The sequence below is a fragment of the Conger conger genome, chromosome 13 (genome assembly GCF_963514075.1).
Source record: "Conger conger chromosome 13, fConCon1.1, whole genome shotgun sequence".
NCBI lineage: Eukaryota > Metazoa > Chordata > Actinopteri > Anguilliformes > Congridae > Conger > Conger conger.
This window is the reverse complement of record NC_083772.1, coordinates 9,984,580-10,010,320: the sequence shown is the minus strand read 5'-3', so window position 1 is coordinate 10,010,320 and position 25,741 is coordinate 9,984,580. Positions and strand designations below refer to the sequence as shown.

At 42.5% G+C, this 25,741-nt stretch overlaps 2 protein-coding genes across 3 annotated transcripts in view; both read right to left on the bottom strand.

Moving 5' to 3' along the window:
* LOC133108298 (protocadherin Fat 4) overlaps positions 1 to 13,700 on the bottom strand; it is a 30,692-nt gene extending 16,992 nt beyond the window's left edge. Inside the window, exons 1-3 of the mRNA XM_061217769.1 lie at positions 13,686 to 13,700; positions 2,512 to 2,629; positions 1,302 to 1,646 (exon numbers count right to left, since the gene is read on the bottom strand). Of these exons, the coding sequence (XP_061073753.1) occupies positions 1,302 to 1,646; positions 2,512 to 2,629; positions 13,686 to 13,700 (478 nt within the window). The remainder of the gene's footprint in view (positions 1 to 1,301; positions 1,647 to 2,511; positions 2,630 to 13,685) is intronic.
* Positions 13,701 to 19,824: 6,124 nt separating this feature from the next.
* Positions 19,825 to 24,414, bottom strand: LOC133107810 (high mobility group-T protein-like). Of its 2 annotated transcripts, none has more exons than XM_061217009.1 (5): positions 24,284 to 24,414; positions 21,687 to 21,842; positions 21,153 to 21,301; positions 20,780 to 20,954; positions 19,825 to 20,481 (listed from the first exon to the last, which is right to left on the bottom strand). In XM_061217009.1, the coding sequence occupies exons 2-5, from the start codon at positions 21,840 to 21,842 to the stop codon at positions 20,314 to 20,316; spliced, it is 648 nt and encodes a 215-aa protein (XP_061072993.1). In that variant the 5' UTR covers positions 24,284 to 24,414; the 3' UTR covers positions 19,825 to 20,313. The 2 variants fall into 2 exon arrangements, with proteins under 2 accessions (XP_061072993.1, XP_061072994.1); XM_061217010.1 differs by having other exon boundaries at positions 21,687 to 21,845; positions 24,284 to 24,397.
* Between the last annotated feature and the right edge of the window lie 1,327 nt (positions 24,415 to 25,741).

Genomic DNA, 25,741 nt, shown 5'->3' with positions numbered 1-25,741 from the left:
ACCTGTACACCAGCTTGTTAGTGCAAATATTTAATCAGCCAATGATGCAGCAACTAAATGCATAAAAGCCATGCAGACATGGTCAAGAGGTTCAGCTGTTTTTTCAGACTAAATGTCAGAATGGGGAAGAAATGTGATCTAAGTGACTTTGACCAAGGAAAGATTATCGGAGATTATTGGTTTGAGTATCTCAGAAACTGCTGATCTCCCGGGATTTTCATGCAACAGTCTCTAGAGCTTGTAGAGAATGGTGTGAAAAACATCCAGTGAGCAGCAGTTCTGTGGGGAAAACGCCTTGTTAATGAGAGTGGTCAGAGGAGAAGGGCCAGACTGGTCAAAGCTGACAGGAAGGTGAAAGTAACGCATATAACCACACATTACAACAGTGGCATGCAGAAGAGCATCTCTCAACAAACAATGTGTCAAACCTATAAGTAGATAGGCTATAGCAGCAGAAGACCAAACAGAAGAACTAAAAATAATAAGTCTAATAAATACAGAATAAAGTGCTTAGTGAGTGTATTTCTCCAGTATATCTACTTACAAAAAAATACAGGGATCACAAAAAGGCATACAGCAGAATAATAATGCAGAACGCAATCTCATGAGCAAATGGAATCAGTATTTGCTGCATTTTAATATCACTGTTTGTGTTTTTCCACTTCTCTTGTGTAACTTGATAACACAAGGCTGTTCTTGAGGAAAGCTATTCCGGGTGTTCCACTCACCAAAGCCCAGGCTATGGGAAAGTGGCTTTTGGATTGTGTGACGTCAGACTCTCTGAGCATGGTTCAAGCTGGCCTGCCTGCCTCCAATTTTTGTTGTGTGGGCTAAGCTTGTGTACCTTGGTGGTTCATGTACCTGTCACAGCTTTAACGTTGATTAACCTGCTGAGGTTTGCTGCTTTCACAAGCATTTATTTTCCTGGTGGCTTGGCAGCATCTGTTGGTTGCACACTATAGGCTCTAGGCTTCACTCACAAGCAGGAAAATTCCAGGCAGCTGTGTACACAGCGAGATACTAGGCTCTTGGCCACATTGCAGAGGAAGACAGGGATAAAACGCTGTCAATCAGCGGGGTTAGTCCAACCAGTGAACTATGAAAACTGCAGAACACCGCAAATGCCCAGCTTAGACTCTCCAGCAGCTCAATCGGCTTTCTGGTTTCACTTCTTTTTTTTTAATCCTTTGGCAGCACAAAGAGTGGGAATTAGTTGTAGAGACCAACACAAGGACATTAAGGGAGGCGAGCAAACACGTCTGAGCGTGGCGCTTTGCAGCGTGCCGATCGTCGGAGCGTACCGTCGTCTGCGTCGGAGACGTCGAGCGTGAGGATGCAGGTCCCGGGAGGGCTGTTCTCCAGCACGGACACGGAGTAGGCCTCGGGCGTCGGGACGGGGGGGTTGTCGTTCACGTCCACCACGCTGAAGTACACCCTGGCGCTGGAGAGCTGGCCGTCGCCACGCCGCACCCCCACCAGGAGGCCGTAGAACCGCTCCGTCTCGTAGTCCAAGCCGCGGGAGAGGAAGAACTCTCCGGAGCGGGGGCTGAGGAGAAAGACCCCATCCCCGTCGTCCTCCAGCACGGAGAAAACCACCGGCCCACGTCCGCCGGTGTGCGCCGCCGACACGCGTCCCACTGTGGTTCCTGAGGGGCGAGCAGGAACGAGACACGTTCAGCGAAGCCTAAATGTGTTTCTGCTCCTAATTGCTTCATTATTCATTACTCATTCGCATCAAGCAAAACCGAGCCAGACTATGTAACTATGAAACTGGGAAACAATGCCCGGTATGCTTGAAAGGAGCTTTATAAAAAAAAAGCTGTTGACTAAACACATAATTAAGTCTTGTGTGAAGCTGAATATTCTGTGATTATGGCAGGATACATGAATAATTAACCAATCAGAAAAGAGACACGACCAGGGGGGCAACTAATCTCCAAATTCTCAAAAGGAGAGTAGGTGTGTGTGGAATGTTAAATCATAACACATGAGCACCTAAGTTAGATCTGAGAAAGAAAAATCCCTCATCTCATGCTTCTTAATAGGCACCACTAGCTGGCTGGACAGCAGGGGTTCTTTACAGCCGCATAAGGGAGAGATTTGTGTCAAGACCCTGGAGTAATTCACACTGGTGAATTACCCATGGAAGATCCAGACAGCCATCACTAATTTTGCAAGCTAATGCACAAGGAGAGAAGTTGTCACATCAATTTTGAATTATTTAGATTTCAGTTAGAAATTTTGGTGAGAAAATTTGAAAGTGTAAGTGAAAGTGATGTCAAAATGTATATATTCCGTCATTGATATATCAATGAAATACTTTGACTTATAATCAAAAACACTGCTCAAGCTTCTGAAGTGCAAACACTGCATGCAAAATTAACATCTCAAAAAGACAGAATAGCATGCCCTAGATGATCTCAGAAACAATGAATCAGGACACAAAAAAAAAAGAACAGGGACCGGAGGGCACATGAAGATCACATCATCAATCACCCCATCCCAGCCCACCTGGAGGTGTGTCTTCAGTCACCTGGAAGGAGTACGGAGACCTGGAGAAGGCCAGCTGTTTGAGCTGTCTGTTTCGGGGGTGAGTGCTGGCCCATGCCAGCCTCAGGTCTCCAGGGGGCTTTAAGGACAGAGGGGGTGTACGTGGCTCTCTCCTCTCCACGGTAGAGAACGGCCAGTCCCCAGTGTCAGTGTCAGATCTCCCGGCAGCTACACTTGTAAAGGGTATGCTATGAATCACGACACTGTTGAAATCCTATTGTGGCAAAGAGAAAATAAGATAATATAATTAACCTGCGCCCTGATTTTCATCTGTGTTACAATTACCCACAAAATATATTGTTAACCCAACCTTTTAGGGTTTATTATGGTCCAATAGGGACCATACGCACACTATCAACATTTAAAGTTTTACTGCTACTTCTACTGCTACCACTACTAGGTACTATTATTATTATTATTATTATTATTATTATTATTACTATTATTATTATTATTATCATTATTATTATTATTATTGTTATAGGTTGCTTTATTTAAAAGCACCTGCTAAATAACTAAATTGTACTTGAAATTTTTGTATCCTAAGGTGCATTCAGCAGCGTTATTTAAAACCAGGCTAGTGTGGGAAGTGGAAAATAGGACCCGAGCTGTCTGGGTGCATTGTGCTCACTGAGGGAATTCCTATCAGATCTCTCCTTCCAACACACAACAATACAATCTCTCTGTAGCATGGAGCATAGAGCCATAGCATCATATTCTCAACTGTGATCAAATTATACACAAAGTGGCCGGTCAAGTTAATATGTTTTCACAACGGGAAAACACACAGTGTATAAGTCTTGAAACCTGTGATTAAGTCAACCAAAACATAGATTGGTTTTACGTACCTACATCCGATACAAAGAATAATAAGGGCTATTGTAGCAAACCTTTTAAAAAACAGTAACACGATACTTTTCAAATTGAAAGGTCTTGTCTTTGGCCTGGCTAGTTTCCTCTTTCTCCTTTTATCCCTGATAAATAACATGAATGTGCCATTATCCTGGTCCCAAGACACTTGCCGTTGTTCAGCGCCATAATGAGAACTTGTCCACACCTGTGGTAAACTGTGGCATGGATGCAACTGCTCTGCTTAGAGAAGATTCTTCAAGAGTCAAAAATTACTCCTTCATCTTCAGCGCTTCTTCATAACTCACCTTGATATTATGGGCTGTAACATCGTTATAACTTGTCACTCTTTCCTTGGTATTAACATTAGGCCACACAGTATGGAAAAATAAATTCATTTTATGATGGATATATTATTATGCCATACTGAGTTACTGTTATATAGTCCATACTATACATGGTTTCCATATTTCCAACATTAATACATTCATTAAAAAACATAATGGTAGGCTAAAAAAAAACAATGCAAAAAATAAAAGTTTCCACTCATTTCTTAAGCTGTGTGATGTGGAGATGTAGGCTACATAACTGACATCCTGAGCTTCCTGGACTTTCAACACTACAGTATGTACTGACTTCCTCTCTAGATCCCCTTTAGAAATTAGTTTCTTAATTTCCATGAATTATGTTGATTTACCTCTCCAACAGTGTATCGGTGAAAGACTGTTATTACTAACGCGGTAAACTGATGAACAGCAGCGTAAAGTTGCTCCAAACACACGTGACCCAAATGGATACTTTGATAGGAAGCCAAACTTACATCATAATTAACGCTAAATCGACTGCCTTTTGTTTCCCAGACACTTACAAACGATATGCAGACGATACTTACCATCCAATAAAACATAAGTGTGATGTATCGTATCCTAAAGTAACAGGTGTCCATTTTCGTGAACCTCCGAAATGAAAACACGAATATGTTTTTCTTATTCAAAACCAAACTCAGGGAAAAGTGGTTAAAATGTTTCATTACTTGTAAATTCCATATCCTACGACTGTGTCTCTGAGTCTAGTTGAACAGCCTCTTGCGAAAGGCTCCATTGACTCGGGGTTGAATGCGGGGGGCGGTTAATCCTGAATGCTGTATCCATAGGGATTTGGTTACTGAATACACACCCACTGAATAAAGGCAAAACACCGTTTGCACCGTCGTGCATGTAAAAAAAAATGCAATTACGAAAATAAAACTGAAAAAAACAACAGCAGCCCTATTATCAGAGACATCCGATGATATCTTATGAGTTCATGAATGAAGAAGAAACCGATCATGTTCTGGAACAAGAGGCAGATCATCACGCAACCTTTTATGTATGAAGCGGGGTAGCTCAGAAATGGCTTTGTCAAATGGATTTGTGTCTCAGTCTTACACAGGGCGAAACACGCATCAAATCACCGGCTGTCAAATAAGATATTACCATTACAATACAAAGGGTCAAAGGCACACGGTTTCACAATAACAAGTGAGGATTGCTGGTGCTCCCTTATCCAAAGGGTCACTGAACCCAGAAGCCACTGTGTCCAATAAAGATGTAGGCTAACATTTGACAAAGATAACTGTTTAATTTCCCATCAGTCAGTCAGTGGCAGGCTTACTGAATGTATGGTTTCTCCAGCGTTCGGGAGGGCGATGACGTCATCTACTTGAAGTAACAAAGAATCTGGCTGAATCCTTTCCCTCTTGGCACGCAGCGTGTGTCCTTCCAGCTTCGCTAAATTTACCATTATTTATAAAACACGTAGAATACACATTTAAATTATCCTTTATTCAAACACACAAACAGCATGCCCTTCTTTTGTGTGCGCTAAATCCGGGCTGCCTGCCTAGTCTCATTACCCTTTTACCTCATGCCTGCCTCGCTAAAACATTGCAGGGTTGAACTGTACAATTCTGTGCGTGCACTTCTCGTTTTGTTTCGGGCGCCGAGGGAGATTCTACGCCTCCACGGTCAGCTGGGCGCTCATTTGTACGCTTCTACACAATATTCACTCAGAGATGCTGGGGAGAGCGGCTGTCGGCGAACAAAGGCCCCACCAAATAGCCTTTGAAGTGCAGTTTTCTAAGGAGGGTATTGGAATGCAGGAATAATGGCACAGAATATTAATTTGCCCTGAATCAACATTAAGAGACTGAAAGCGCCCCCCAACCAAGTTGGACTGTGCTGGGAATTTCACTTGTCAACAGCAAAGGGAAAAAAGTTACTTTTTTTAAAGCCAGAAATTGTAACGTTGTTTAGAGAAACTGAGATCTGAGATGGATGACAAAATGAAAGTCTCCAAACGAAAACAACAAACTGCATGCGGCTTTAATAATAATAATAATAATAATAATAATAATAATAATAATAATAAAAAAACAGGATAGGCCTATCATGGATCTGAAGATGGAGTTTGCGCTGCCACCCAAAACTACCACCATCACGGGAATACTGAACTTCACATTTGCTTGTGGATAAAATGAACAATGATAAGAACAGACGCCATGAATTGAGATTTAAGCTGCAGTATGCTGTACAGCTAGAGGAAAAGGAACATGGCCGTGACCTGCGAGTCAAGCAATTCAGTGTTTGTGTTTTCACATCCAGAGCGTCACATCACCAGATGACAAAGTAGAAATCCATATCAATCCGAGGCTTTAAGGAACTACAGTATGAATGGCTTTATTATGTTTGGGTTTTTTCCTCTCTTTATTATTTGACATTTTTAAGGTCATTCTTACTGTAATGTAGTAAAGTATGTTAAGCATAGGGCCCTACAGTATCAGCACGTTCTAAAACCAAGTAGGCCTACCCTCTCCAGATCATGATGTTTGCTGCACAAGATACTGTCTTTGTCTGTATTAGCATTTACGTACGTGGGAGGGGTGCTGAGAAACTGCAGCGCAGGCAAACGCGACCTTAATTAGACCGCAGCGTAGTGTCTGTCTCCCTCACTCCAGGGTGTTTGTACCAGACCTGCGGTCGGACAAAAGCTGCTTCTGTGCACGGGCCGAGTGAGGGCATTCCGGTGTTGGTGTGATGTTTCCAAGGGCTTGCTCTTAAAGGCCAGAGAGAGGCACTCTAGAGACCAGGTAATCACTGAGAACATACCCCCCGCCCCCCCAGATAGCACTTGGCAGAAGAGAGGCAGAGACCTATTTCTACTATGAAGCAGAAAGTACAAGTTTGTTGCGGCAGTTCTATAGGATCTCTCTCTCTCTTTCTCTCTCTCTCTTTCTCTCCCTCCCTCTCTCTCTCTCTCTCCCTCATTCCTCAGTGTGGAATCCCCCACGGTGCCTGTAGTCCCACTGCTGAAGCATCCCCTGCCAGTTTGGGAGGATGCAGGTAGTGCACACATTATTAGGGAGCACATAACTGCCAGTGCCTGCTTCTTTATGCTCTGTGGTCCGCGCTGTGGAGACCGAACTCAACGCAGAGTTTCATTCTCTCCACATACACGTTTCATTAAGTTTGTAACCAACTGGCTGAAGTTTGTTTCAACAACTGCTGTATTGCCCTGTATTGCAGAGCTAAGGGTAGATGCAGTCCTCTGGCGTATGAGGATTTACAACTGTACAACAACACTGCGGACTGAAGCCTTCCTTCCTCTGGCCAAATGTGCACCTCCCTGGCCACAGTCTGGATCAGAGGGAGAGATCAGCATGATCCAGGGCTTGATTATGGCCTGTAGGATGCATCACCACACCCAGATCTAGTGCTTTAGCTGGATGCAGAGCTGGGTTAAATACATAATTGCTTTGGATTCAAATACTTTTATACGCTTTACTGAGCTTGTCTGGTTTATTGAACGTTCCTGAATGCAATGTGGGGTCTATGAGCTGCAGGCTGAAACAGTGGTAACATAAGGGACCGTTAATGGAGCAGCACAGACACAGATAACGTTTATGAATTAGGGGCTTTGATTTAGCGGATACCATGATTTTTTTTCCTTGCCGCAAATTCATCCCATGTGGAGCAGATAGGTATTTTGACCTTACAGAAGGTTAATGATAAAGCATATTTTATGATTTGAGAGTGTGTGCCCTTATGAGACTGAGATAAGCCCCAAGATAGAGGAGCACCATGCTGAAATGTGGATAGTTTTATTTGTGGCTCACAGCACATACATTTTTACCCACAATCTAATTTGAATTTATAGCGCATATTAAAGTTGCTTAAATGCTAGATGGATTGGGTTCCCCCAAAGCCCTTTTGAAGCAAAAAATTATCTGTGCATGAGCAGTGTTGAAAGTGTGAATTCTGCACACACACACACAAGCACACACACACACACGAACACACACGTGCTCCCACACACACACACACGTACCCGCCCTCAGCCAGTGGACCAAGCCGTGCATGATGCAAAGCTATTAGACTGTCAGGCCAGGTGATCAATTCCAGGCGGTTATAGCCCATCGTCAATTTCAGCTCTCCCTCCAGACCTCTCCAGACACTCATTGGCAGTTCTTCCAAGGGCCGGCCGCATTTGTTACATTGACTCCAGTGGGCTATTCGAGGGGAGATTCTCTTTAGATAGCAAAGGGCCACCAGAGGCGGAAACAGGAAGGTTTAATGGAGACACACGATCCGGAGCCGAGCACAGCGTGCGGGCGCGGACACCGGCGGGTCAATGGCAGGGAAAAGGCGCTGACGGAGGGCTACGCTCGGTACACAGGAAGACTGGCCGTCAGCGAGCAGCCGGTCAGCTCCCCTGGGCAAACCTATATCCTGCAAATTAGCTGCCAGGATCTAATGGGATGAAGTAAACTCCAGTGTCTCACTGACAGCCAGTCTTCATATACATATCTATGTCACTGTCTAGATACTTCTGGATGGACTGTGCGTGTGTGTGTGTGGGTTTCATTCCAGTCAATACTGAAAGAAAAAAAAAAACCCCTGTTAGCTTTCTGACACCGAGTTATACTTCAGTTATTCCTCGGTTGCTATGGTTTCATATGAATTATATATCTGATTTGTATTCAGCATCCACCTCCTCACTCGCACTCAACAGCTACACCAGAGAAATATTTGACTTTCAACCTGTTGGATTTATAGAAGGGAGTCTCTCGGGCAGCGTAGGAGAGGAGCCGAGACAGGAAGTGACATCACGCGCAGGAGACCCCCCCCCCCCAGGAAGGAACCACAGTGTCGGCGTCTCCAAGTCTTCTTCTTAGAGCCTCTGCGGTAACCCCTCTGTTTGCATTCAGAGCGGTGACATTTTAAAAATTGCTCTGGTTATTGGATGTGCTGAGCACAGAGTGGAGCCCCAGACAGCTCATTAGGACTGTGCCGTAACGACAGTGACTCTAAATCCGGCTCGTTACCGGAGACGCCAGACCTGCTTCGCATCACCCGTCACCTCGTTCCGAGGGCGCAGTCCCATAAAGAGCAAAAGGTTCTTTTTCACAAGCTCTTCGTTCAGACGCCGTAGAAATAATATCGGCGGGGAATAACAGCGGGGAAATTGTCGCAGGCCGCACACCGAAAAGCAATTTACTGCGTTCACATAAACAAATGTTTACTTTAGCTCACTTTCCGCTTTATTCCATCTTATATCTCACGTACTGTGCATCGGATCTGCAGAAGAAGGGGTAACTTAATTCAGGTGCGCACACTGAAAATAAAGGCTGGGCTCTGTGCTATTATCGTGGAGTATAGAGTCCAGCGTGGGATTCTCAGGAAATAAACACAAATAATATTTAAATACATAACTCCAAGTTAGGGTAAAAACAGACAGTAATGCCTCCTTGGTAAATAAAAGTAAAGTGTGTGGCAGAGAGGAAACCACCATTTTACCTGAACTTTCTGGGAGAAGTGACTTCCCTTCAGAGGCGGGGTAAGCTCAACACAGCCCAGGAGAAAACTCTGGTCACGTTAGCTGAGCTGCAGTGTTCAAACTGAGGCCAAAGGGGCGGAGGCAGATTGACAGACAGAGGTTCTCCATGGCAACAAACAGGTTGACAGGACAGACTTCATCATCATGGTGCTGCACAGGCAGCAGAGAGGAGAGGTCATTTAGGCATCAGAGGCACTGGCACAGCACAGCTCTCGAGCAGTTAATAAAATGACATTATCTCTCTGCATCACATAATCTCCCTCCACCCCAGCTGTTTGCTGTTATGTAATCTTAGCACGCAAGGGCACAGCCGACTGGGAGGGCTTTGGCCAACTGCCATAGGAGGAGGGGCCTGGGCCCTGCCTTTCGCTGCCTACAGAGCAGCTAGAATGGACTGGTGGATGAATCACTTGCTCAATTTACCGCCTGCAGTTCTCGGTTTCCTATTGGTGGATACGACGGGATATTTTTCGCAACTCCCCCCCGGAATTTGAACGGGGACGATCGACGCCATTAGAATCCCGATGGTGATCGCCCACGCCATGGCCTGATCTTAGAGAGGCGATATTCCTCCCGCATCACATCCCCCAACACTCGCATCCCTCCAGGAACCGTGCGTGTCTCCGTGTGCACGGGGCAGCGTACGGCGTGCGGCTGTGCGGACACGCTGAACTCGGCGCGTCTCTGAACCGCGGCTGTGCTCTTGCGCCGACGTCTCTCTCAGATCCCAGAAACGAGACGGCGGGGTGGAGTCACCGACCGAAGCCGCAAGGCACTTCCCGGGATTGTTATCAACCATATCCCAGCGTGCGGTCTCCCCCTGCTCCCAGCTGTAATCCGCCCGCAAGCCTGCCCTTGTTGAAAAGAGCAGATTCAAACTGTGGCTCTGTCTGCCATTGGAGCAGCTGACTAACAAGAGGTGACTCAGGTGCTGAGAGCAATGTGCCCGTGTGTGTTGTAAACGCAATGGGTTTCCATATGATACACCGCATTGCCATAAATGAAGTCAGTAATTAATACACAGCAAAATGTTCAATGTTAAATTAACCCTTACAGTGTGCTTATGGTCTCAAATGGACTCATATGTGTACCACTGTGTACCAATGTCCTCCAGAGAAAATAGTAATGTGAATCAAATAAGCTATAACAATGGAAATAAATGTTATTCCTTATTTATTAATGCTATCTATATTTATCCTGTTCCATGCATAAAATAATTGGTGAATACACAGATGACAAGGAGAAAACAGATTTGAGACTTGGAGCAGATCATTGAGCGAATAGGAGCTGGCATATTACAAATCCTGTGAGGCAATTGTGTGCATAAATTTAATCTCTAAAATATATCTAAAAATAACAAGTAGAACCAGCCATACACACACAAAAGCACTGCCTGTGTAATTGCCTTGCCTCATGGGATATGTCACAGTGTAATATATGGGATATCTCCCCACCACAGGGTTGTTCTGGTCTAGTGGGTCGCTACATCTTCGACTCCCCTGTGTGTCTGTACTGGAGTGTGGTGAATGACCCACTGCAGTCACCACCCCGCAATAGTCATATCCCTAACCACCAAACCACCAAACCACCACAGTCTTGCCTGTACAGGACTCCATCCATCCATCCATTATCTGAACCTGCTTACCCTGAACAGGGTTGCAGGGGGGCTGGAGCCTATCCCAGCATACATTGGGCGAAAGGCAGGAATACACCCTGGACAGGTCGCCAGTCCATCGCAGGGCACACACACCATTCACTCACACACTCATACCTATGGGGAATTTAGACTCTCCAATCAGCCTAACCTGCATGTCTTTGGAATGTGGGAGGAAACCGGAGTACCCGGAGGAAACCCATGCAGACACGGGGAGAACATGCAAACTCCACACAGAGAGGTGCCGGCCAACGGGGATTCGGACCCAGGACCTCCTTGCTGTGAGGCACTGTACAGGACTCCACTGCCACAATCCCTCATGGACACATTTAATTTCAGTACGACGCAAAAGCGCAATTTTGAAAACCACTTAAAAATCACAGTGAGTCAGGTAGACATCACATTTATTGACATATGCCAAAATGGCGCCAAGCCATTTACAAACCAGAATGCTTGCATGTACTGTAACCATAGGTCACTAAAGTCATTCATTCTTTTGTCAACTGGAATGGCAGCATCCTACCAGCTATGATGTTACAGCAATATTTCCACTAACCCAGTCCTGTACTCTAACCACATTAAGAAAATATATTGTAGAACATGCAATAAAATATATGCTTGTATGTATATATGATTTGCTGACTTTAATAAAGTCACTGCCCGCCTGTCGTACATTCTCATGACCTTGGGAGTTGTTTCCTGCCTGCCACATTTCAACATTACATTACAAGGCATTTAGCACACGCTCTTATCCACAGCGACATACAATGAAGTGCAGATCGAACACAGGAACAAGTGTGAAGAGGACCCAAGAGGACAGTATGGTTCCGAGTCCTAGTGTGACCTTACAGATACAATCGGAACCCTTGAAGAATACATTAACTTACGTAACTAGCATATCACGGTTGGCCGCTAGAATACAGCTAGAATACAGCTAGAATACCACACATTCATATTGTGTGTCTCTGTGACAGTCTCGTCCTCTGAGGATTACAACACAGGTTCTCCACATGCCCGCTGTCCTAAATCCTGCCATAATGTCTCCCAAAGCCGAGGGAAACATGTCAAAGTTTATATTCACTTGTGCTGTTGTCACGACCGGAAAGTGGCTCACTACAATGATGGGCACCAAGAGAGCAGCTATTGTTGTTCCAGCACACTATGGACAATTTGCTGGAGTTACACTGCTGTTAACCCCTTAAGTCTCACCAGGGCTGGGCTGGTGTGTTTTTTTTTTTTTTGCATTCATTCATTTTTTCATGTTGCAATTTTCAATCACTATGGCAACAGGATGTACCGTTTGAAAGAGAAAACTCACGGTTCTATCTCTATAACCTATGTTAAGATGCCATTGCTTTAGCATGAACGGACCCCAACGGAAATCCATAGATTACACAAATCAAAGAAATGTCAGTGTACTTTTCACGGCAAGGGTCCAGCGAACCAAATGCATAATAGTTTCTAATTCTAAAAAGCCACAATATTCTGTATCCACTCAGAAACAGAAAATAATTTACGGGAGAAATCCACTTCTTCTGTGCTTGAGCATCTGTAACTTTGTTTTAGTAATATTTAGAGTAATTTATTTTCACTCTCAGAAAACAAACCACAAAGGGTTACCTCTCAGAAGAGACCAGGATTGTGCCTGTAATGGAAAGGGTTCAAGAATAGCAACCATTTTATTTTGGGTATGTAATTTTCAAGCTTAAGAAAAAAGGTTGATACTAAAGGTGATACTTATTTCAGCATGCTTACTGAGGAGACTATAATTAAACCAGGTGTTTTTAGGAGTGCTACCATAATGGAATGACTGGTTATTCATTTGACTGTTTGACTGACAGAATATTATAGGCTAGTTTCCATAATCTTTGTTTATACAATTATATATCCCTTATGGATAGGAGAATTGACATTTTTAGAGAAGACTGGCTCGTGTAGCAACTGAAAAACAACATTAAAATGGAACAGGATCAAGCAGAGAATACAGGAAAGAGGTGCAAATGAACAGTTTCTCAATGGTTTTCTCAATGGTTCTCAAAGTGAAAGAGAAGAACAGAGAGGAATTGTAGGAGTTGCTGTTAGCACATTAAACTGTATTTGGTGCATTAAAACTCTTGTTGAGAGATTTAAAAGATTGTTCTCCGAGACATGCTCTATGGCAACGCTACTAAACTCCACGTCCCACAGTGTCTGCAGGTATTTGCTCCTACCATGCGCTACACCACCTGATTAAAAAAATGATGTTACCTGCTTGGTTCAGATAATAAGCTAGTTAGTGAAATCAGGTGGTGTAGTGCATAGTTGAAGCAAATACCTGCATACACTGCAACCCGCAGGACGTGGAGTTGAGTAGCGTTGCTCTGGAGCCTGTTGTTTTCTTATAAGTATTATACAGTTTTTATCCTTTCGTCATTTTACTAACGGACGTTTCCTAGCAGCATTTGAGTTATACACCCCTGGTCAATAAGCCTTTTTACAATTAATATCTTGGGGAACAGAAGTGAACCCAACCCCTAAATGGTACCACATGACACATTTCTTAAAAATGTTTATTTTTTACAGTTTCAAAATAATATAAAAAGGAAAAAGGCATTGTGCAAAAGTTTGGGAACCCTTTCTTCCAGGCAGAACAACTCAAGCTCTGAAATATTCTTCGACCTTCTTGCATGTACGGCATGTTTGAGATCTCACCACAGATTTGACCAACTTTCAAGTCTGGGGACCGTGGTGGCCATTCAAAAACCTTCACCTGTCTTACCTGGAGGTACTTCATGGTTGATTTTGAGGTATGCTTGCTCAATGTCTGGACTGACCTCTCAAATTTCTTAATATTTGGCGGTTGCCAAAAAGGCTGCACATTTTGGTTTAGTCAGTCCAAATCACATTGAGGTCGTGGGAAAGGCTTCTTTGTGGCAACTCTGCCATGTAGGTCTTTGTAGTTTAAAGTATGTCGTATTTTTGTCTTGTGAAGAACTAGACATGTGCCTGCTACTCTTTTTCAGAGCTCTTTTGCAGTGCTGCACTCTCTGAACATTTTCTTAGTCTTCCAGACCTTGCCTTGACTTCGACTGTTCCATTTATCTTCCATTTTCTAATGTTTCTGACAGTGAAAATGGGCAGTTTGGAGTTGTTTGTAGCCTTCTCCTTCTTGGTGGAAATAAACCATCTTCATTCTGAAACTTTTGGACAACTGTTTAGAGGAACCCATGGTTGTTAACACCAGGCAGAACAGCCACTTCAGTCAGATACTTTAGAAGTCATGGAGTTACTGCAGAATAAAAAGTTCAGCCTCATTGAAGCCCATACAAGTAAATCACCTGGGTCTGGGCCTTAGTAATCATCTTTTTAAAAAGGAGCAAAGAATAATACAAATTCTTCCCAAACTTGGAAGCACTGGGCCATATTCCAACTTTAAAAATGAACATATGAAGCAATCTTGCTTTAGAATTTACAGAAAGGTCTCGTGTTTAACTCTGTAACATTTACAGTTCATGTTTGCTTCCCTTCACCGAGATATTAATTCTAATTCTTATTTTTGACTAGGGGTGCCCAAAGTTTTGCATACGACTATCTATGTAGTTGTCTGGACTATGCTCTGTTTATTACCATGAAAAGGATTCATTTTCATTAGTGCTAATATACTATTTGCACGTATACACAGGAGTTCCATTAAAAAGATGATACTGCATGATTTCAAACATCACTGTAATTTATTACATAATTTATAGAATTTCACACCTGGGGGAAACAAAGCTCAATTTAGAGGCTCAAGGAATGTGGTAAATTGTTGTCTACTGACCTCCTGTGGTTGATTTTAGTAGTACAATAATAATTCACTGGACTCAAAATAGAATTGGTTATGAAACAGTGGGACTCTGGATGATGTCATTACAAAATATTTTGCCTGGCTCCTCAGTGACCTTATCACATGCATTTTTCAGCAGTTTTGCCAACTGCTTCATTTTTCAGTGCTCTCCGGTGGTGTAGTGGTGTCTGGGTAGGTGGGTAAACTGAATTCCTACCCCCTCGCGTGTGCCTGTGCGTGTGCCTGTGCCTGTGCCTGTGCCTGTGCCTGTGCATATGCATGCACACACACACACACGCACGCACGCACGCACACACACGCACACACGCACGCACGCACGCACGCACGCACGCACGCACGCAGGTTCAAATGCCAAATTTGGTTTAGAAATAGGCCAAACTGTTATCAATATACATCAAATTAATAAAAACTACTACGACATGGGGCGACATGGCTCAGGCAGTAAGAGCAGTCGTCTGGCAGTCGGAGGGTTGCCGGTTCGATCCCCCGCCTGGGCTGTGTCGAAGTGTCCCTGACAAGACACCTAACCCCCAAATGCTCCTGACGAGCTGGTCGGCGCCTTGCATGGCAGCCAATCGCCGTTAGTGTGTGAGTGTGTATGAATGGGTGAATGAGAATCATCAATTGTACAGCGCTTTGGATAAAGGTGCTATATAAATGCCAACCATTTACTAACCAATATAAAACTGAAAATGAAAAAAAGTCCTACACATAATGCTGTAATTATCACATGCAAAATTCATTACTTCATTCATAATTTTTTCATTATATTTAATAACACTATTTATGTGGCTTGGCATCATTTGTTTTGTCTTTTAATTCTTCATTTTCAACGAAATGGTTACTTTCACCAATTAATAGTCTGTTGATTCACCTCGAATCAGTCTGAGTTAAAACATTTTTTGACGTCATGTAATCATTTTCAGCATACTACATTGTGCATATGGTACTTTAATTCCGCATGCATGCCTATTTATGCTAATAGCTCCTCATTAAGGAAAACGAAGAGCTTATGCTTCACACGAATCCGGTTTCTGAATTCTAATTTTAAAAATATTTCATTTTGGACATGAATTTAAAAAATATGCACTTGATGAAACTATAAATCTGAACACTTTTTAAAGGAGTTTTGTTGAAGAGGTTTCTCAAAATTCAGACGAATATTTTGACAGCACCTCCAACAGTTACTGAGTAAGTTAAGTTGTTGAATTGTTAAAAATTCAACAACTTAAAGCTTTTATTGTTACGCCGGGGGAAACGGAAGAACCAAAAGCAGACAGGGGTGCAGAAAAATGTCAAAAAACAGGGCAGGGTCAAAAACCAGGGGGTCAGTCCAACAAAGCAGAGGTACAGATATCCACAAAGCAAAGAAGAGTCCAGGGAAGCAGGCAGGGGTCAAAAACCGGAAATCCAGACAAACAAGGGCAAGGGCAAGGACTCAGGGGCAGGGGCAGGGGCAGGGGCAAGGGCAAGCACAAGGGCAAGGGCAAGGAAACAAGGAGGCTAGAACTGGGGGAAGGAATCAAGGGCTCAGGACAAGAAATAGTGATAGAATAGGAGTTACAGAACAGAATTGAAACTGGAGATGTGTTAGTAAGTTAGTTAAGTGATTTAAATTACAAAAACCCAAAATTAGTGAATGTTAGTTTGTTAGTTTGACAAACATATTAGTGTGTTAGTATAATTAGTACTGTACAATTTCTAAGTTAGTTGAGATTAGTATATTAGTGCTATGTACAAACATGAAATGGAGAGAAAGCAGGAAGTAAGGAATGCAAGATTGGAAGGAAGGTTGAACCCCGGAACTACTGTGAACACCCGAATATTGGGGCACGCAGACAAGGGAGTGACTGGGCTAGTAAACACGAGTGCAAAGACCAATGAATACAAACAGAACACCAGACATGAAATATGAAAAATAATAAATTACAAGAATAATGATAATAAACAATGATAAACTAACAGACAGAACACAGGAACATAACATTTATGAATTAATTGTTGAGAGTCAATGCATCCATAATGTTTGTTATTTGTGTAGGTAACCTGCAAAGAAAAAGCCTCCATTTTTTGTTTTCTCAATACTCTGATTGGAAGACATGAGCAAAGTATTAACTTCTGCATGGCCTCTCAGTGGCAGCCTGTAGTGTAGTGGTTAAGGTACATGATTGGGACTTGCAAGGTCGCTCGTTCGATCCACGGTGTAGCCACAATAAGATCCGCACAGCTGTTGGGCCCTTGAGCAAGGCCCTTAACCCTGCATTGCTCCAGGGGAGGATTGTTTCCTGCTGAGTCTAATCAACTGAATGTCGCTCTGGATAAGACCCCTTAACCCTGTATTACTCCAGGGGAGGATTGTCTCCTGCTTAGTCTAATCAACTGTACGTCGCTCTGGATAAGAGTGTCTGCCAAATGGCATTAATGAATGAGCTTCCTACTACAGTCAGAACAGCAGGGCCCTCCTCTTCAGACTGCACCTTGTTCTTCATTGTATCACGTAGTGGAACATGGAGGAGGGTAGCAAACAAGTTGCCAATGGAGTCTGCACTTGCACTTGCTGGCTCTTGGGGGTAATACTCACTATGACCACTCTCTACTGCAATGTGATCCCTGATCTTTGTGTTCACACTGTAAGTTGCTCTGGAGAAGTGCAGATCTGCTAAAGCCCAACCAAAGTCAGTGAATAACTTGCTGGTGCCTGTGCAGCAACCAGCAAGATCCATTGAACTCTTTGTGCTCAACAGGTGTGAGTGTGTGTATGAATGGGTGAATGAGAAGCCTCAATTGTACAGCGCTTTGGATAAAGGCGCTATACAAATGCCAGACTGTTTCCTTGGTACAGCAGGAACAGTTAACCAACCATTAAGTCATAACTGCCACCAATCAGGGATAAAAAAAAAACTTGTTAAAAACTACTGTGTGTCAATGAGAGGAAGCCCTTGAATTTACTTGCGTCATGGAAGGTGATTCTCCAGGCCTTAGTGGGTGCAGAAGTGAGGGGGGAGCGAGTACCACAGTCTCCATACTTCGGAGGCGGTGCAGTGAGGGGCGCCGGCTGATGAGGAGGAGGGGCGGGGGCAACAGAACGTTGTGTAGTCCTGAAGAATATCAAAGTAGCTGCAGGTCCTTGGACACGGGTGGGCAATTCCAGTCCTGGAGGGCCGGTGTGTATGCAGGTTTTTGTTTCCACCAATTACTCTGGCTAAATGAGCTAACTGGCCGTATACACCAACACTCAGATCAGATCACAGTAAAACAATATCATACAGTATATATCATATCAACAGTGCCTGGCTGTCATTAAAGCACTCAAGACATGTAGACAAAATATCAGATGACATAAATGTTAGAACCAATTAAGTAATTAAGACCAGCAGTTGGCATGAAAACCAGAAACAGAGACGACCCTCATTGCCCACCTCTGTGCTTGGAGGTGGCCATGTATGTTAGGAGGATTTAAAAATCGATTTTTAATGTGGAGCCAGCTGAGCTTGAAGAGGACCGGGTGGATGTGATAGGATCCAGTGAATGTGAGAAGACGTGCAGCAGAGTGGACCACTGTGGCAGGACAGCGCTGCAGCTGTGCTGCCTGTAAGAGAGGAGGGCGGTGAGAAAGTTTTCAGTGCTGGGGTAGAAGAGCAAGAGTCGGAGTCTGAAAATGTTATGGATTTGGAGAGGGGGGAAAAGGCAGCACAGGAAACAAAGTGTAGGCCAATACGGTGTTGAAGGTATTGTCCATTTACCGTGTGCCATTTCGCGACTTTCACATACTAGATTTTCAAGAAGCAGATTCCAGGTTGAGAATTAGCCATTAAGCCAAAGTCCAACTTGACTCGTGCAATAGCCTACCAAGTCCTACTGAAATTTCTCAAAATAAATAGAATGCATTCGGCGAACCTAACAAACCCATTTTCATTTACGTGTACTAGACCTACTGACTTTTAATACGAACTATTGACAATGCCTATCAATACATCTGAAAGACTATGACGTAGCCTGCGGCATTGCGCACGTGTTGCTGGCACTTGAAAATTATACTGCCACCTGTTTTCACTTGTAAAACTCCTAATTGTTTATTACTAATTTTTTTAATTTTTTTTAATTTAAAGCATCAGGTCCAAATGAAGCGGCAATTGCAGGCCTATTGCAACTGTGACCAACGTCCGCCCCATGGATATACTGAGACAAAAATGTATTTGTTAATTTCATTGTAATTAATAGATTCACCACTGGGTGGTGTGCGACGCCTGCCTTTCTGAGCAATTCCGTAAAATGAACACCAGGTGGCCAAAATTAGGAGATTGAATCGTTGCGCAGGCCTCAACTCGCAGTAGGCCAACAGGGGATTAAAATCCAAATACAGGTCACTGCGCATGCAGATTCCGGTTTTCAGAGATTTGGTGTCGGGACATTTCTTTTTTTATGTGATTTTATTGTATGATTTATTTATTGTAATTATGCCTCTTAAATATTCAATTACAAATATTCTGTTAAACTTTGACTATGCAAACAACCGATACTATTAAATATGACTCTCAAGCACCCCACTGAACAACAGTCCTAGAATACGTCTTGGATTAATAACTTGCTATAATAAAAGGGTGCTTTATTTCAGAATGGTAAAGCTCGATATTTAACCCAAAATCCATCAAATTGTAATTAAGGAAAATGCATTTAAATTAAATGCATACTTTCTCAATGGCAGTGACTTAGTCATACAGGCACAATTTGACAGATTCTCACTGACAGACTCAAAATTATAAGTAAACAATGGGCCGAATACATAAATAAAAAAAGGCCATTACTTAAACCAACTATCCGTTAGTAAACTGACTGGCATGATAAGGTGTACTTATATTCACTTCTACTATTCAAATGTGTCAATTGCACAGGAAATGTCATAGTCTAATCTGATTTGTATTCAGTGAAAAAGAAAACATTCCTTCTATTGAGATTTCATACCATGTTAAAAGCAAAACAAAGCCTTTATAAAAAAGGTCATTAATTCATCTTTTTAGTGTAGTATGACCAAAGAAAAACAATATTTAAATAAATTCTTATCACTACCTGGTGAAATAAATGTTTTATTTTAAAAAATGATTTATTAATTTCAGAATCAGAATGACAACGAAAACAATTGCATTTTATCCTTGCAATTTCAGTGGTATTCATAATACAGTAAAAGGACTAGGATATGGCAAAATGAAAAAAAAAAAAAAATGCATATGGGAACTACAACTCCACATAAATTTTAAATACTGCATCATGGTTACCCTACACCAACAGGGAGCCCATTAGCCCCAAGTCATTTCAGAAGCCCCCTAAACTCTACCAGGCAAGTGGGCTAAATAACTACCACTGAAAAAAATAAGTTGACAGGGCTGGACCCAGCTCATAGCTAACTTTACAAAAAGTTGGGGAAACAGGGAGGGGCTAAAAACTGTACAGCTTAAAATCATTTATTACGCAACCTAACAACTTGTTTGCAGATGTGAAATGTGTACAGGGGGGGGGTTAACTTTTTTTTCGTTTGTTTTAAACAATCTAGGGCCCTTGAGACTTATTCGTCATCATCATCATCGTCTTCATCCTCCTCATCGTCGTCGTCGTCGTCATCATCGTCGTCGTCGTCATCATCAACTTGCTTCTTGGCCTTCATCGCCGTGGCAAAGCTGGCTTTGCCTCCAGAGGGTCTGCCCTTGCCACCGGTGCGGTAAGCCTCCATATCCTGCGCAGGACACGGACATGAGGGGTCAAGAAAGTCCCATTTTTACAGCCGCATCCAATCTAGTGGGAACGACGTATTCCGGGGGAACCCAGGAAACGCTTCCGCTACCGTGCTGAATAAAGCAAGGCAGGCAACGGTCCGATCGGATCACATGACATCAGGCCCAGTACAGTACTAATGGTCAGAACATAAACAAACCACCATACCTCCACTAAACTCAAATCGATTGTACGCCTCTGTGAAAAACAGAACCTCAACCCCCCCCCCCCCCCATCCCTCCAACCTCCCGGTTATCTACCTTGTTGTATTTCTCCTTCAGCTTGGCGGCGGTCTTCTCGTACGGCACCTTGTCCTCGGAAGCCGTGCCGTTCCACTTCTCGCCCAGTTTTTTGGCGATCTCTCCGATGGACAGGGAAGGATGTTCCGCTTTCACTCTCGGGCGGTACTCCCCGCAGAAAACAAAGAACGCGGACCTGAAAGGGAAATGTGAGCAACGGGGCGGTCATCCTGTCTGCTGCCATAACACACAGAAAAAAAACCTCAATGTTTCTGTTGTGAAGAAGGAAAGTGTGTGCTCTTAGCTCCACCCCTTTAGTTATAGTCACCGGTTGGAAACAACGAGAGCTACAGCTCCATTCTTAAACTGTACAGCCAACGAAAGAGGAACTCACGGGGGTCTCTTGGGCGCATTGGGGTCCTTTATTCTCTTCTTCTTCTTCTCTCCTCTCGGTGGGATGTAGTTCTTCATCTCCCTGTCATAACGAACTTTGTCCTGCTTCGCCATGTCTTCAAACTTTCCCTTTTCTTTGGCGGACATGGGCTTAAAAAAACAGCAAACAAGTAAAAAGTCAGTGATTGATAATGGTCATAACATTATTAAAATATGTATCTTTTAAAGATTAACAGTTATTTTAACAACACCCAATTTACTTTTTAAGCACCCCCCCCCAAAAAAAAAACAAAAAAACCCCCTAAAAACTTTAATTCAACCTGTTACAGTAAATATAATTATTGTCAACATGCCATACCTCATATTGGTCAGTGCACAAATGTTTCTATCATTGCGCAATGTTTTAATGTACATTTGTTATTTGTAGAATTTAAATAATTCCCTGTAATAGTACACCTGCAGAGTGTGACATGTGCCTTTATGGAATATTAATAATAATAATAATAATAATAATAATAATATGCGTATTTGCTACCTTCCATCTCTCGGAGCACTTCTTGGAGAACTCGGCGAAGTTGACGCCGGTGCCCGGGTGCTTCTTCTTGTGCTCCTCCCGGCAGGTCTGGACGAAGTAAGCATACGAGGACATCTTGCCCCTCGGCTTATTCGGGTCTTTCGGCATTTTCGGCATCTGCTTGGAGAAAAAACGGTCACTATGTTACATTAAATGGCAAATGGTTGGCATTTATATTGTGCCTTTATCCAAAGCGCTGCACAATTGATGCTTCTCATTCACCCATTCATACACACACTCACACACCGACGGCGATTGGCTGCCATGCAAGGCGCCGACCAGCTCGTCAGGAGCATTTGGGGGTTAGGTGTCTTGCTCAGGGACACTTCGACACAGTCCGGGAGGGGGATCGAACCGGCAACCCTCCGACTGCCAGACGACTGCTCTTACTGCCTGAGCCATGTCGCCCCTAAGATGGAATATTTTGCTACATTTGACTCCCTATGTTCTGGACCTCACTCCACTATCTACTCTGACGGGCGCTACTTGTAAGTACGTGTGCTAGGTACCTACATCGGGTAGTTTCCAGAATAGCATTATTATTATTATTATTATTATTATTTATGCATAGATTTAGCTGAGAAAGAGGGGTATGTCAGCACAAATTTGAAGGGATAATTAAATTATCCCTGCCAATAACTTCCTAAAACCATAATTTCTGCAGCTTAGTTGATTCTACTGTGATGGTCATATTAGGCACACACCACCTTAAACATGTACATTGTGGCATGTGTGTTGATCAGGGGCAGCAGTCAAATGTATCCCCACTATGGTTGAAATCAAGCCGAAGCCCTTGGTTAGACACAATTAACAAGTAAGTTCATTTTAGTAAATGCTAAAGTAGATGTATTGTACCTAGCAAGTTAGATGTACTATAAGTGTTGTTTACAAGAAACAATGTTGGTAAACCAAAGTGCATTGAAAACACTGGGTTGCTTAATTTGGGTTCGATTTTTATGTGCTGATATAATAAATAACAAAACGATGCCACTTTCAAATGCATATATACTATTATAATACTGGAAAAAATTTTCTACAATTAATGTTAAAATTATTATAAAATTTAAAAATTATTATATGATAAAATAAATTATATACTTTTTTAGAGGTATTCGTTTTTTAAATAATTCCGGAAAAAAGTTTTAGTTTATATTTACATACTACAGCTAGCAATGGCGAATGAGTTTTCGTCAAGGAGAGGTCAACAACGACAGCAATATTTCTTCTTCCATTTTGTGAGAAAGCCTTCGTCATGAAAGAAAGTCCCCTTTAAATACATCCAGCAGTCTTCCTGCTTGCTTTTGTTTCGGCAGATATGTTGCAGAAGCCCGTGCTCATGGCAATTTGTTTTCGGACTACATCTACGCGCTAGTCCTAGTAGTACATTACACTGGGTCTCGACTGTGTGCTCGTTGTGTTGAGTTTGCTAGCTTGCTGGTGTCCTACTGAGCTCGGAATGGCCGCTTGTCTTCGTCTACAGGCTAACGTTAGCTAGCGCAGCTAGCGCTAACGCTGAGAATATGGCCACTTCTTTGTCAGCGCACAGCAACAGAGAGCAGACCGACTGAGGAAACCAACATCTTTTTCTTTAATGATTTTAAACCCTTAACATTTTCAGATAAACGCCAAAACTGCACCACGTCAAAAAATAAAGGCGAAAAATTAATTATGTTGCGATAAAATCTGAAGTTCAGGCTAAAATCTGATTGAAAACATGGTTTTAAAAAGTTAAACCGAAGTGCGTTCTTAACGCAGTACAAGGCTGTGTCTCGTTTCCTATGGGAGTACAGTCAGCCATATTACCCGTACAGTATTAATCCACAGCCAAGCCTAGCATTACCAAGTTGCTGTCTCCAGTTAGTCAAAACAAAATATTTAACTTAAGTTAACACTTTAATGTCAATATTGTGCTTCGATGACTTTGCACTCTCAGCTAGCTAGCTAGAGAATTTTTTTTTTAAGCTTGCATGTTGACGTTACGAATTATTTTGTTTGCCTAATCTATGCTTTCACTTGGCAGGGTCCTGTCTGCTGTAATTTAACGTTAATTAATGTTAGGCAGTTGGCTTTGCACTTTGGGGGGGATATGACCACATAAGATAACTATCATAAATAATATTGCTACATTTAAGATAACTTGCAAACTAGCAGCGTTGGTTGTGACTAGGTATTTTCATATTTGAGTCATAGCTAACAGTTATCACATACGATACTTTTTCAGTTGGCTACAACGAAAATATACATGGTAGTCTCATTCAAGCTGATGATTGTCTATTTATATTGATACATGCGCTTTAATGGCCATCTCAATTATCAACGGAGCGTTCAAACTAGCTATAGCTAGCTATTAAGGCGTCCGTCTTATTTTGACTGCAACCGTAGCGTCCAAGCCCGCTCTCTTGCTTGCTAACGTTAGCGAGCTTGCTAACAAGCAAAAACACCCTCGTCACCAACAATTTCCCCCAAATAGTTATCAAACGAAAAATAATCATATTGTATTTTGTTTTATTTTCTTTAAAATTAATGAATCTAAATCGTTATATAGTCATTATACTTACCGAAGATTCGGCTTATCTCAATATATGGCTGGCACTGCAATGGCTGGAGCAACGACGATTCGCAAATTCTCGATGCTCAGTTCTGTACCATTCGTCTAGTGGGCATCGTTTTCTATTGGCTAACGCCAAATCTTTGGCCCATTTGATTCGACCATGTATTTTCATTGTCCTAATCACAGGTACGACGTGATAGGCTGTCTTTCAATAAACGTCATCGCAGTTATAAATGGCGCGTTTATACGAAATGTATCGCTTCGCTTCAAGGCCAGCTGGCAAGGCAAGTGTTTCTGTCTTGTTAGTGCAGCGTACTGTACCTACATACGTTCAGTGTAGAACTTGTAGGCTGTTGATTGGCCATGACAACTCAATGTATCCGTACATGAAAAATGATCTTCTGAGGAATATAGCCGGTATACTGCATCTTCAAAAAGTAATATAATATATGCACGTCTAAAAATGTATTGGTGTATAAACAGCGAGTAAAATATTCATGAAGTGACCAAAACGTGTTACGCGATTAAACAATATAATATAAAACTGTGAATATTACAGTATCAGTGGATTGACTGCTGAAATTATGAATGAATTCATTTCGACCCGGAAAGTTGGAACCTTTTTTCTACACTGATATGCTTAAGGTGACATCAATATATGCATATACTCAAGCACCCAGCTGTGCAAGCGTTTAGCGACCCATTATTCTGATGGGAATTATTGATTCTACACTCACCCAGCACTTTATTGGGAACATTTTTACTTTATTACACCTACTTATTCAGGCGATCATCTAATCAGCCAACCGTGTAGCAGCAGTGCAATGCATACAATCATGTAGATATGGGTCAGGAGCTTCAGTTCACATAAACCATCAGAATGGGGGAAAAAATTTGATCTAAGTGACTTTGACCGTGGAATGATTGTTGGTGACAGAGAGGGTGGTTTGAGTATCTCAGAAACGGCTGATCCCCTTGGAAAGATGCAAAAAACAACAACAGAAAATCCAGTGAGCAGCAGAGACAGAAACGCCTTGTTAATGACAGACATCAGAGGAGAATGGCCACTAATAACCACATATTACAACAGGAGAGCATCTCTGAACACACAATGCCTCATACCTCTAAGTGGATAGGCTACAGCAGTAGAAGTCTTTTTTTTTTTTTTTTTAAGTCTAAGATACCTAATAAAGTGCTTACTGAGGGTATATTGATGAATTTTCAAAAGTTTTACATTTACTTGTATGAGAATCAATAATGTTGTAAACAGTGAATGCAGAAATAATTATACAGCTGATTGATCAATGAATGATATTTTAGTATATATTTTTAGCCTTAATCACTAGATTTTCAGCCTTTAGCAATCTAATCCAAGCAGAGCACACACACCAGTCACACAGCATTTTTTGGAGCCTACGACTCTATGCTTATGTCATACATAATGCTTATGTTTTTGCTATTTGAC